This window comes from Herpailurus yagouaroundi, unplaced genomic scaffold, assembly GCF_014898765.1.
Source record: "Herpailurus yagouaroundi ecotype Mexico unplaced genomic scaffold, PumYag 196, whole genome shotgun sequence".
In the NCBI taxonomy this organism is placed as follows: Eukaryota; Metazoa; Chordata; class Mammalia; order Carnivora; family Felidae; genus Herpailurus; species Herpailurus yagouaroundi.
In genome coordinates this window covers 4,766,164-4,779,840 of record NW_024412427.1, presented here as the reverse complement: position 1 = coordinate 4,779,840, position 13,677 = coordinate 4,766,164, and the positions used below count along the sequence as shown (strand labels likewise).

The following is a 13,677-nucleotide window of genomic DNA, read 5'->3' as shown; positions in this document are numbered from 1 at the left end:
CCACTCAGGACCCAAGCTGGGAGGTATGGGTTCTCCAGGCTCTGTGGCTTTTGGGAGTGCAGGTGGGTTCTGGTGGGTCATAAATATAGGTCTCTTAGGTTGAAGAACCCTGCCAGGGTTCCTAAAGCTGAATGAGAACAAGTGTACCCTGGGTTCTGACCCTATGGCTCATGCTTCTATCTGGATATGTACAGAAAACTTGGGAACCAGTAAACTCCAAATAATTAGTTCCAGCTGTTTCTTCTGCTTACCTGGAGAGAGCTTGTGCATCCAACTCAGAGACTGGCAGCCTCATACACTAGTTTGGGAACTGATTTGTCTCCCTGTCTGACTTGGCCCTCTGTAATAGCAACAGCATTTAGAACAGTGCTTGCACAATTCCAGCATGTATTACAATCACCTCGGGCACCTTGTTAAGCATGCAGATTCTGGGCACCCATCCTGGACCAATTGAATTAGACTGTGCATGTTTAGAAGTTTCTCAGGTGAACTGATGTAGATGATCTATGGGTCTGAGATGAGAGGGTTAAAGTCTGCATCTGGCATCACTGGTGTAGTGCCTAATGTCAGCATTTATTAGAACATTGAAAAGGAGGTTCTGTGTCAAGAAGTAGACTTCTATGCATCTTGATGCCGTGGAACCAGTCTTACCCAATGGGATGTTGCAGACCTGTTTCAAAGCAGCTGATGTGACTGGATGTTTTTTGTCGTGCTCCTATCACCATAAGAAGACCATGACTAGGCTAGCCTGCTGTCCCCAGGGGGGAGGATAACAGCTACAGGGAGCAAAGATGCCCTAGCCAAGGCATCCCAGGCAAGCCTGGCCTGGAGTAGAACCCATGAATGGGCCAGCTGACCCAGCCTAGATCAGTCAGACCCCAGCTGAACACCAGAAAGGACTACTGTTTAAGTCACTGAGTTTTGGGGTGGTATATTATGCGGCAGTAGCTAACTTCTATATCCAGGAAGTTTGTTAGTATGCAGATCTTGAAACTGTGATTCTGTAGGGGCTTAAAAATTTGCCCGTTAACAAATTTCCTGAGTAATTCTGGTGCCAGGTCTCTATGGACCACACTTGGGCGGAGGGGTGGGGAGGGACTGTTTTAGACTCTACCCTTTCAGTAGCTCAATGTAGAATCATGGAAAATCCCTTAATGTTTATGAACCACAACTTTCTCATCTGCAAAGAGGGGATAATACACCCTTCCTGCATTATAGATGTGAGGATTAAACAAACATAAAGAAACCTAGAAGGTCATAGATTTTTCTCATCTTCCTTCTTCCACTTGTCTTCCCCTCACTCCCACCCAACCCCAGGAAGAAACCAGTGCGAATATCTTAGGAAAACATGAATCTCATGATCACAGCTTTATTGTATAGATTTCAACACAGCCATATTACAAACATTGTCAGGGAACATTTACAAGAATAAATAAGATGGACTTGCAGGGTGTAAAAAGATTACACTTCACTGTAATGTACAGTCAAAAAATATATCTGATATTCATTGACCTGACATTATTTACCTTCTGGTTTTTTAAGCTAGAATTGGAAAGGAAAAGGAAAAAAAAAAAGAACATTGACAGCACAGTGCTGGCTTTTTAAAAAAGTTGATTTATTTTGTTTTCTCTTCTCATACGTGCTTTATCTATCAAACACCCAAACTGTACAAGTGCAGGCCATTGGGATTCATGGAGGAGGCTGCAAACAGTGTGGAGACTTTGGTCTCATGCAATATAATATGCCCAGTGGATGAGAAAATGTCAGTCTCCCTCGAGTCGTGTGGGAACCCCATGATGACCCTTAGAGGGCTGTGATGGTGTCCAGTAGCCAAGGCAATGGTAGAAGCCCCAACTCTGCCTTTTATTGGCTAGTTGATTTAGGGTGAAAAAGTGCTTCTGAGTATGATTGCCAACATGGGTTAGCCTGGATTAACTTGGGCTAGCCCGGGATCCACCTGGCAATGAAATGGATGCTTTGGGGATGATTACAATTATGTGCCAACAGAGTCACTGTGCTTTTACTTTATGCAGTCTGCTTCAACAGGCCTTGAGTGGGGAGTGGGGTAGAAGTAACCTCTGGAGACCATGTGTGTGGTAAGCAAAGCCCTGCTCTGGGTCCTGCTTGGACCTTTACTAGTTCTGGCTACCAATGAAGGCTTTGTTGGCCAGTGGATCTGAAGTATGGTTGGTCTCATCACAGATCTTGGTGGGCATTGGGTCTGTGGCAAAGCAGCTATTCTCTCTGGACATTCTGGTGATAACCAGCTTGGATTAGTGCTGGCTATGGGGCCAGAGCAGCATCTTCACCTGCATGGTGGGAAGACTTGGACAGGAGAGCAGGGAACTTCAACCTGCACAAACCAAACCCAGCCTTGGTTTTGTGCTCTGCAGGAATGAAGGAGTTCAAATATGGTCCCACCTGCATTAAATATCACTCATCTAGGGTGGAAGAAAGTTAAAGGTCATCTCAGAAATTCTCTTTCTTCCCTTTAAAGAGATGTCTGGCTCTGCAGGACCACTGCTCATACGGGCAGCTTATCCTCTCTGGCATATAGCAAATTCTTCCTTACAGCCATCAAGCTTTACCTAGTGGTCCTAGTTCCACTCACAGGAGTGACCTGGGACTAGAGAACCATGCTTGAATTTGTCCAATGATCTACAGACCTATGGAGCATATGGGCACTAGCATTCTGCCTGACCCTTTGGAAGTCTGATTTGAACTGGGATGGCACTACTTGGTTCTCAGAGCCTCTGGACTGCCCTGGTGCTTTGACCCAAGGAACATCTTCAATCGTTAATCTTCCATGGGAGAGGTGGGGGCATGGTGAGTTTGTGAGACCATCTCACAGGAGGCCTACAGATTTGTATTCACAAGCTCAAATGCACTGAAGTGTGCTTACCCAGTTTTGCACTGCTGGCAGGTTACTTCACATTCCCTTTCCTCCCCCAAATCTAAGAATTCGACTCACCAAGGAACCATGAATTACATTAATTACCCTGAGCTCCAGGCTTTCACACCAATACCTTCCTGTCTAATGCTCTACTGCCCTCAGATGCTCATTCTCTGAACATGCCAACCAAGAATCAGGGTCCAAATCCCAACACCCAGAGAAGCTCTTGGATATAGAAGGAGATTACATGGTGACCCAGACCCAAAGGGGTCTTATCTATAGCCTCTTTCATCCGGAGTCCTCTCACATTCCTTGTATGAGCCCCTATGGACCACCCCCAAGCTCTTACTTAGATAGCTAGGATGCCAAGCCTAGGGTCTACCATTGTGGGTGCTAATTACCCCAGAGATCTGGCCCAGAACAATCTGTTAGCACCCTGCTCCTCTTACTCCTGGGCTTGTTCACGTTTCCCACAGCATTCCTCCTGACTTAGCTGGGTGCTGATGGCCTGTCTAGCCCAGCAGTGACCAGATGAAGGCAAAAGGAGGGTGGCTTTCTTCATTCTTTTCTAAGGCAGTGAGGTGGAGGGGAATTATCATCTCCTTCAGTGTCTCTGGGTCGGGGTTGGACAGTTACTCCTGCTGAGATGAGATGGTGCCTGCATGGCTATCCTTCCCTGGGCCACCCTTCTGCTGTCTGAGCAGCCTAAGTAGACTGACACCTGTATGCACACAGCAGGATTCATGCCAGAGCTGAGGAAATGTGGACCCTGGTGAGGACACAGATTAGGAGCTGGTTTAGCAACAGCGAGCAGATGATGGATAGACATGATTTGGTTGGTCACAAGGAGAATTACAGCCTTTTTTCTGAGACAGTGAAACTTATTCTAAAGTGACACCCTTGCTCCCAGTGGTCCTGGCCAGGCTTCCCTGTCCCCTGTCCTGCTGGGCCACAGAAATGACCACTTTTCCCTGTAGTTCATGTGCATACTTGAGTGTTTCCGTTGGGCCCCAACTTCTTGGCCTTGCCTTCCTGTTTTCCTGCCCAAAGCTCTCCAAATCTGTGCCTTCTACCTTGGCCGAGGCTCCTCTTTTCACATCTTTTCCCGTTAATTGGTTGGCCTAACATTCTACAGCTAAGAAATGGTCAGGATGTGATTTGAACCAAAGACTAAGCTCTTTCCACTGCCACCCCAATGCCTCACCATGGGATGAACTGTCCCATAATAACCTGTTGTTTCTGGCAGCACCCCTTCCAGGGCCCTGGCATGTGGCAGGAGCCAAGTATGTGTGATTGAAGTAAAGTAAGAAGCCTTCCAGACCCCCAGCCCCTCATATGAAGCATGTCCTTAGATTTGCCCACATTAGCAACCATGTGACTCCACCTGGACAGAGTACATCACACCTTCTCCAAGTCCCAGCCTTCAGGAATCTGCTGAGAAAGCCTGTGTGCATCTTATCCTTTCCCTTTACAGTGTGATGGGCTCACCCTTCACTATGCCAGATGGACACATCCTCATCATTCTAGGATATACCAGTGGGTTCTTTCTAGCATCTAACTGGAAGAAACAAGTTGAGATCAACCCATGAACAGTGAGGTCATGGTACCCCCACACCAAAGGATCTGCCTGGGGAAGCTGAGCTGGTCTTGAGCCTGAGTCTGGAATTGGCCTCAGGAGGAAGGAAGCAGCATGGCCAGACATGGTGCCTCTCAGACTGGGATATGATTCCCTAGGGTCTGTCATAGGGAGTTGAGGGGACCAAAGCCACATGAAGGACCAGGGGACATCATGTAAAAAATACAGTCCTATTAAATCAGGCAAATTAGAGTAGAAGGCAAGTATCACATGAATTGTTAAAGTAAAACAAGAAACTGTGGAGGAATTTTAAGCTTGTCTGATTTGGGCTTTACAAGATCCATTGGGTTATCTGTTCCACCCCAGGCTTTGCTATTATGGGTAGACCCGTGGGAAAACCTGAGACACAATGGAGGAAAAATATTGTCTTTGAAGTCAGAAGAATCAGTTTAATTCCTGGATCCCCTCTGTTCACTAACTGGGGAACTATGGACAAGTGATTTCTCCTCTCTGAGCCTCAGTTTCCTCATCTGTAAGATGGTGACAGTTGCAAACACATCTTAGGGATGTTGGGAGAATTCAGTGAGCTCACTTGTTAAGAGTCCCCAGCACACGGTCTTCTGGTTCCATGTGAAGGCTCACAGTTGGCAGGCCACTGCTCAGGCCGCACCCAAAGAGAAGGCCAGCACTAAAAGCAATCTGATCCCTCTGTTCCCACAAAGGGAGGCCTTCTGTGGTCATCTAGAGGCCCAGAAAGGGCGAAAGGACACAATGTTGAGGCACAGCTAAGATACTGCCTAAAGCCATCTAGGCCACAAATGCATGCAGCTTGGGGAGAGTTCCTGGCTTCTTCTGCACACCTCCAAACAAGGTCCATACCTAGGAGGTGGCCCTGAGGCTCTGTACTACTTGGGGGTACTTCCCTTGGCTCCCCAGAGACGAGAGGCTAGTCTTTGATGTGGAAACCCAGAGATTGATACTACTGATATGGTTTTCCTCTGAATTGTAAAAGGTAGCTCATCTTCTAAGTGGAGTGGGGTGGGAAAATACCTTGGGGGAGGTGGTGTTTTCTCTTATTTCCCAGGGAATGGATCAAGTCCAAATTCCAGGGCATCAGTGCCCCCATCCCATCCATCATGCCCTGCTACATGCATGCCATGCGCAATCTTAGGGAAAATATTCCCATCATGAGCCTTAATTTCTTCCTCTGTAAACTGGCCTAAGACCTGTTCACTGCCATGCCTTCTTTGGAGAGTAGCTGCATTTTGAGGAAATGGGGGCGCTGAATTGGGGGAACCATCGCTGGGCCTTGTTGGGTCGATTACCCCACCATGGCCTGAATTTTTACAACTTCCCTTATCCCTAAAGTCAAAATTTAAATTCCTACCATTTGAAATGATAGAAGCCAGTGTCATTTTTATCTGCCAGCTCTGTCACCCCTTCCAGAGCAAAATAAATCCTAGGATTTGTGTTGGATAGCCCCCCTCCCCCATTCTGCATGGATGAGCCAGGGTCTGAGCAAAGAGCATTTGATTTTCTCTGCTACAGGCTCCTTGAAGGCTGTGTGAGGGCTGGCAGGAGCAGTGGACTGGAGCCAGGGGAAGCCAGCACGACCAGTGGGAGCTGAGGCCTGGGGACCTGCTCAAGTACACCGGGGAAAGGACCCATCAAAGGAGAAGAGTGAGTTCACTGGGGGGGCTCCTTTGCCTTCCTTCCCTTTGAGATGCTTCCTTTTGAACCTCCAAAGTGACAGCCCTTCTGTGATCACGTCTGGTGTCCCTGGACTTCCAGACAGCTCCAGAGCCCACACCAATGGGAACAGTTTCTGTGGGTTCCTTTCATGTCCCATCCTCATGGGCCTGCAGTGGTCACCCTGCTCCACGGTAGAGCAGAGACCCTGAGTTTCTCACAAGAGTGGAGTCTCATGATCCACTGCATATTTTGTTCCAGCAACAAAATAATGAGCAGACAGACAAATAGATGTGATAGTAAAAAGCACACGCTTAAGGGAATGTTTTCACAGTGTCTGATGAAAGGAAAGGAGGCAGCCTCACTGGCCCCAGAGGGAGTCTTCTCTAACACTGAGCTGAGCACATCACTCAGATGCTCTCCTCGCTCTCTGTTGCCCGTAGGGGTAAGTCTGTGCTTTTGGTGGAACACTCTTCTCCCTGACCCTGGCTCATCTCCTGCCGCCCCTCCTGTCGTACTTTGCTCCAGCTGGGCTGACCTCTCACCTGCCTGCCTCCCATCCCAGGGAGTTTTCACACCTCTTTGCCACTATACATCCTGATCCCTTGGACTGATTTCCTTTTCCTCTTTTTTCTACCTGTTGAGACCCAGCTTGAATGGGCACTACTTCCTCTAGGAAGTCGTAGGCAGGCAGAGGGTCTCTTGCTCCCAGTTTCATATGATGCTCATACGCTGCACCACTCCTGTACTAGGGTTCAAGCTCCCCAGTATACAGGGAGCTCTTGGGGAGAAAAACTGTGCCTTATTGAATTCTGTGCTCCTTATCTCCTGTCTGGGGCCAGACCAGCCTCCACGTGGAGCTTCCTAGATCCCAGGCTGCCCTGAGGCTGCCAAATACTGTGCCTCAACACCTAGTAGAGGCCAAAGTAGAGCATGTCCCTGGCTTACAGACCTCACAGCCTGAGGAAACAGGCAACTGTTTTCATTGGCCAAGAAATCAGATGGGACTAGCTTTCCTGGGGAGCTGGGAATGACTTACTAAAATATATCTGAACTACTGGGCTTCCCAGAAGAACTCGCATCAGAAAGAAAGAACTCCATTGTGGAGTTCTCTGCTCAGAAGTTTCTGGCCTTATTTTCCCTCCATAAAATAAGTGCTTTGCTGAGAAAGATGAAGGAAACAGTACAAATGGGTCTTATCACCAATATCTGCCTTTCTGGAACCCAGGATTTCATCAGTGAGGAAGATGCCTCAGTTTCCTCAATTGTAAAGTAGAGATGACAGGCTAGTAGTTCTCTCATGGGGGTTCTAGGACTGAGTGAGATGTCATAAGGAATGTGCCAAGCCCGACATACAGTAGATGCTTAGCAAATATTGCTTCCCTGTCACTGGGTCACCCATACTTTACTTTCAATAAGATCCTAGATCCCTGGTATGATCTCCTTGGCCTATTTTAAACTACAGCATAACTGGGCCCATGATGACCTTTTTCAAGATGTCAGCTAGGGGTTTCTCTAGGAAGGAATTCAAATTTGGGGATCCAAGATTATGCACAAAGCTAGTATCATCTTCCCCATCTGAAGGGACCATCTTCAGACTAGCCTGTCACCCTTGCTCAATGGCATCACTGTCCTAGGGTGGGATCTTTTAAGGACATTGCCAGGAAAGATTACAGGCCCAAGAGATTTGTCTTATACTTACACACCCAAACTTCTCTCCCCCTTTTATTTAGACGTAAGAGACTAAGATTTTACATGCCCAAATAAAGTTTTTTCCCTATACACTTCAGAAAATAACCGACTCTTTTCTCTCTCCTAAAGGAAGCCACCACCCAAGAGACACAAGGTCAGCCCTGCCCTCCAAGAGATGGTTCCTTTTCACAAAGAAAAGGAAGAGCAGCAACATTCCACACTCTCCCTCCCACTGATTACAAAAAAAGCAAAGAGAACCTTTATCAAAGGGCGTGGACACAGCGGACTGGCCAGTGAACAACAGGTCAAGGCCTAGGCTGGGGGAGGGGTTCAAAATGGTATCGGGCCAAGCCCCATGCAGGTTATGTTTGAGAATGGGGACCTCTGCTGTGGTCTCAGGAGCATCCCGAGGTCACACTGATCCAGACCGGCAGGTGTCCAATGCCAGAGATCCCTGAAGGAGCCTACAGCAGGCAGCAGAGCAGGCCCCCCCGCCTCCAAGAACCCCATCATTTCCATGACTGCATGGAGGAGTAGAACAGATATCTACTCTACTCTCAAGGAAAAGTGAGGCAGGGAGGTGCTGCTGAGGCTGTCACTCCCCAACGCTCGCACAGTCGGCTTGCCATGAGATTCACAAACTTGAACAAAAGCAAGAGGTCTGGGAACCAAAAAATCCAGGGCCTCGCCATGGGTGCACGTGTGCATGGGCCCATGGCTGTGGCTGGTTGGGTGTGGAAGGGAAGTCTGGGCCTTTCAGAGCAGCATCCCCCACAGCTACAGGAGACCCTCAGAAGGGGCAGGCCCACCACGGAACACGGACCACCAGTCTTCTCCTTGGAGTTGGGCAGGGGGCCGCCTCTTAGCCCCTGAGCCCAGTCACTGCCATTCACAGAAAAGGGGGCTTGGCTGCAGCAGCCTCTGGGCTCCGGCAGATTCCCCATCCCATTGGGCTAAAAGGAGCTTAAATATTCCAGTGCCACCTCGTATACAAATTTATACTGTTCCTGAGAGGGGGAGAGGCAAAGAGGAAGCAGAGGAGGCAAGAGAAAGAAAAAAAAGGAAAGGAGAAATGCATTTAGGTTAGAGACACAGATTTTGGAAGAAACTTTATCTACATCCATACTAACAGTTGACTCAAAATTATCCATGTAATTATCTGTATCTGGACATCCCCCCAAGTTGTGCCCCAGGCCTGTTCACACCCACGCTTTCCCAGATGCCCAACGGGATCATTCTCTTCCTTTTCCCTGTTTTGGACACTAGTGCTTCTCAGACTAAAAGATGCATATGAAGCACCCAAGAATCTTTCTAAAATGCAAACTCTGGGTAAATCTGGAGTGGCTTTAGATTCTGTGTTTCTAACAAGCACCTAGATGACGCTGACACTGCTGGTCTATGGATGAGAATCTAAGTAGGACCATGCTTTGATTAGGTTAAGACTCTTCTATCAAAGTTCCCTGTGTATGGTCTGTTCCCATCACTGCACCAGGCCTTAGGATCTGGGCTCTGCCTGCTCACGTACTTTCCATCGCTTTCTCCACAGTGTCCGAGCCCTGTGCTTACACTGTGCAATTCACATAGGTCAATTAGAATAGGACTGGACTGAATTGAAAATATAATTCAGACTCCACTAATCCAGAATCCCTTCCCCTAAACCTGAATTAGCGATATGAGGATTAGTGTGTCAGGATTAATATTTGGACTGCCCTGCAGGAGAAGGAAGTTTGTGTGGTTGGAAGGGATGTGAGCAGAGCAGATAACTGTGCAAAGGGTTTAGACTGTAAGGGCTCACTAAGCGCCCTGCTGTTGGGTGTTTTTCTATCTGATGCTATTTTCTCCAGGTCAGGGGAATTAGGGCCAGCCCCTAGACTGTAGAAGAAGGTTCTTGGGACACTCACCAGGGTCTCCACCATGTTGGACTTGTTGTTACGTAGTGTTTTCACAATGTGGAACACGTCAATGATGTTTTGCTGTTGGATCATCTCACACACGCTGCAGATGGCACAGAAGGTTCCGCTGCGGCCGCCCCCATTTCTACACACAGAGTGAAGAGGTGAGCTATATTCCTGGGCACCCTCCCAGCACCTGCTCATCCTAAAGCTACATCAGCAGTAGTGGGGGAGTGGCTGCCCCAGCAAATGCAAGGTCAGGCTATGGTGAAAGCCTTAGCGGTGTCAGTCCCACTGGTGCCATGAGCCTGCTTTGACCTTGAACAAGCTGTTCCCTGTTCATAGAATGGAGGGGCTGGACTAGATGCTCTTTGAGAATTCAATTAGCTGGATGTGTCTTTGGTTCTATGAGCATGTGAAAGTCATACATGGTACACTGACCCAAACAGTGTGACAGTGTGTCTCTGTACATGTGGTGCCTGTATCCTTGTTCAAAAGGAGGATCTGGTTCCACCTACACATCCAGTGAACACAAGGGAAGGTTCCAGGTGGTTTTAATCCTAGTTCTTCCCCTCCACTAAGGATAGAAACTCCAGAGACATCACTGTTAGCCTCAGGTCAGCCAGTCTAGGTTTAGGGGTGGGGCTGGGTGGGTCTGAAATGCTCTATTTTGAGATGATAGGTCTCTGGACATCCTGGTTTAAGCAAGACCCTGTCGATCTGGAGAGTCGAACTAGAGGGCTCCCGGCAGGGTCATCTCTCTGTCCCTCCTTTCTGGTGCTCCATAATTCATGTTCATGAAAATGCACCTCCACGTATTTACAGAAAGTCCCTTTAGGAAACTACCTGATTCAGAAATCCTGGGCACGTTGCCAAGAGCAACTAATGATTTCATGTAATGGCCTGTGTCTAAAGAACATCTGGATGGAAACTAAGGCACTTGATTTCCCAGATGTTTTATGTATAGGACACCCAATGAGCAGATGTTTCAAGTACAGACAGTTGCCCTCCATTCACTGGCCATTGCATTTCGATGTCTCTTTGGTATCTCTGGCCTCCAAGGATGCCAAGGTCCCTGTTGATAGGAGGACCTGCCTATGCTTTCCTTCAGTTCAAACTGCTGGTCACCTTGGCTAGGGGCGATATGGATAAAAAGGTACTCCTGCAAAAAAGCAGGCTGAAAAAAATCACATGGTAAAGAGTAGGAAGGGATTCCCCTAGAGGGAGTGTTCAGTACTTTCTGAAGCAAGAACAGAGTCCAAGAGAAAGAGGTAAGTGGGCACAGAAATCCAAGGGTCTGATGGAGTGAGACCCTGATGTGATGGTAATGACTCTGTGCTAAAGGTGAGGCCACCTGACTGTGTGAGAGGGATGTGGAAGGGGCAGGGGTGAATTGGCAGGGAACCAGCTGCCAGTGTCTGGGATGTGGGTAGAACTAGCTTGGTTTGGCTGATGTCACCCATCAACGTGACACTGACACCTCACAGCATCTTCCTGAACCCCAGTTTGTGATTTGCATCCTTTGAGAAAAAAAGGATTGTTATAGGTGGTGGCCTTAAGTCGTGTGTGTGTGTGTGTGTGTGTATGTGTGTGTGTTTGTGTGTGTCTGGTTTTCCTGACATGTGCATACACCACCTATTTGAAAGAGGGGAACAATGAACAATAGCTCGTTTTGAAAAGACTGAACTCGATTCTGAGGTCAGTAAGGTGTTTTCAATGGGCTCCAGACATATTTACTCTAAAAAGGGAAGAGCTCACTCCCATCTCCTCTGACACATTTTAAGAGAGTTGAGTCCTCTCAGTCACTTTCCCCCAACCTCCATGTTCTGAGCAGCAAAGGGAATGGTTGCCAGTCATATGTTCCACATATGGCTGTTACAGCTACAGAGGTGCTCTGGGTCCGAGATCTTTGCAGAATCCTTCTCAGAGGTCACTCTATATTCTTAGGGTAGACTCCAACACAGGCTCTGAAGTAACTGTCTTTATAACATTTGCATATTTGCTACCATGATGTCATGAATCTGTATGTTGGAAGATAACTTGTGTTTGTTCTCTAAATATTTAACGACAAAGCACGATAGGGTCTTAAGATGACCTATTTTAACATATGGGCATATGGGCATTTTAACATAACTGGGCAGATGAGGTAACTGAAGCTCACTCAGTTAACTAACTTTCTTGATGACAGCCTGTCAGCCACAGTCCCCTAAGGGTCCTGACCTCCACCTGGCATTATGACATCAAGGTCTATTTGGGAAACTCTGTGCCCCAGCTTTGCCCATTCTGAGATAGGTGGTAAAGGTTACAGTGTACCCCAGTAATGGACATATCACTACAGCTGTGAGCCCACTGTGCCATGGGAAACAGTGTTTCCAGGGCCCTTCACACCCATCGATCAACCCCTCAGGGGCATTGCCTTCCCTTCAGGCTCCCCGTGTCCCTGTGTTCCCAGTACGCCCATAGCAAGAGATGCCCCTGAAGGAGGACACGGCTGATGAGTCCTTTGGTTTACTCAGAGGCAGTGTGGGTTAACAGCATATTGACTTGCATGTCGGTGGATTCAGATCAAAGCTCCTCACTTAACTACCCAATCTCTCACCCCTCCTGTGCCCCAGTTTTTTCACTATAGCATGGTAATATCTACCTTGTAGATGGTATTTTAATTTTAAAATTCATTTAAAATATCTGGCATCAAACTCAATCAACACATGCCCTTTCTTCTTTTCCCCCTTTAGGAAATAGTTGGAGGATCTAGTCAGTGGAACCCACTCTGTCATAGCTTTCTAGTGACTAAGAGGACACATCATGCCTCTTGTTGGGGGTTGGGGCTCCTCTCCCCATTAAGAGTGATATGGATGGGCACCTGGGTGGCTCAGTCGGTTAAGTGTCCGACTTCAACTCAGGTCATGATCTCGTGGTCTGTGAGTTGGAGCCCTACATCGGGCTCTGTGCTGACAGCTCAGAGCCTGGAGCCTGCTTCAGATTCTGTGTCTCCTCCTCTCTCTGTCCCTCCCATGCTCATGCTCTGTCTCTCTCTGTCTGTGTCTCTCAATAATAAATAAACATTAAAAAAATTTAAAAAGAGTGATATGGAGTGGCCTGCCCACTCCCTATGTCTATGAAAGTTTACCAGGTTCTGTATCAATGACGTGTCATATAATCTTAATTCAGGACAACAAACTGGCAACCCCAGTCCATGAAAGGTTATATTTCCTTGAACACCTGTCCCTTGGCCTTTGAGAGATGTTGAGAGGTGGTATGGCCAGGCGTGCCTATGGCTGGTGTTTGTGGGCAGTGGCATCCTCAAGGACAGATGCCCTGTCACCACCACCCTGCTGCCCCAGAGGCCCCACCAAGGTACTCACAGGCAGTGGACCACGGTTCGGCCCTCCCTCCCGTCATACTGCTCCTGCCACTTCTCCAGCCGGCGGACCACTTTGAGCAGAGAGCGCTTGGAGGGGGGCGTGTCGCGGTAGGCAGGCCAGCCAATGTACTGGAGGTGCTGGACTATGCGGTACCCATCCTGAGGCTGAAAGCGGAGAAGCTGTTAGGGCTGTGCTTCTGGGGATGCAGACCCTTCAGCTACCCTGGGGGCTGCATCACTGCAGTGGAAGACAGACTAAATGGGCTGTATGCCATGTCATCACAGTCTGTCTCTCCCCATTCTCATCCTTATACCTTTGTGCACACTAATTCTCCTGCCATGACTTCCCTGCATGCCCCTCTACCTGCAAAACTACTCAGTTTCCAAAACCCAATTCAAATGTCCCTTTCTATAGGAAAAGCCTTCCCTGACTCACTCCACTGGGCAGAATTTGTCTCTCTCCCTGAGGTTCACGTGCCAGAACATATCTCATGTTCCCACTGGACAGTGAACTGAGGAAGAGACACAGTTCTGTTCACCCCAGGGCCCCAGTAAAGACCAAAGTCTTCAT

General features: G+C 48.1%; 1 protein-coding gene across 9 annotated transcripts in view; it reads right to left on the bottom strand.

Moving 5' to 3' along the window:
• Window positions 1-1,338: 1,338 nt before the first annotated feature.
• Window positions 1,339-13,677, bottom strand: part of PTPRT (protein tyrosine phosphatase receptor type T) — a 793,719-nt gene continuing 781,380 nt past the window's right edge. For 6 of the 9 annotated variants that reach the window (XM_040447032.1, XM_040447030.1, XM_040447034.1 and 3 more), the window contains 3 exons: window positions 13,108-13,271; window positions 9,752-9,887; window positions 8,804-8,857 (listed from right to left, as the gene is read on the bottom strand). In XM_040447032.1, the coding sequence (XP_040302966.1) occupies window positions 8,804-8,857; window positions 9,752-9,887; window positions 13,108-13,271 (354 nt within the window). Of the gene's footprint in view, window positions 8,858-9,751; window positions 9,888-13,107; window positions 13,272-13,677 lie in introns of all 9 variants that reach the window. The other 3 variants (XM_040447029.1, XM_040447037.1, XM_040447031.1) reach the window with 1 other exon arrangement.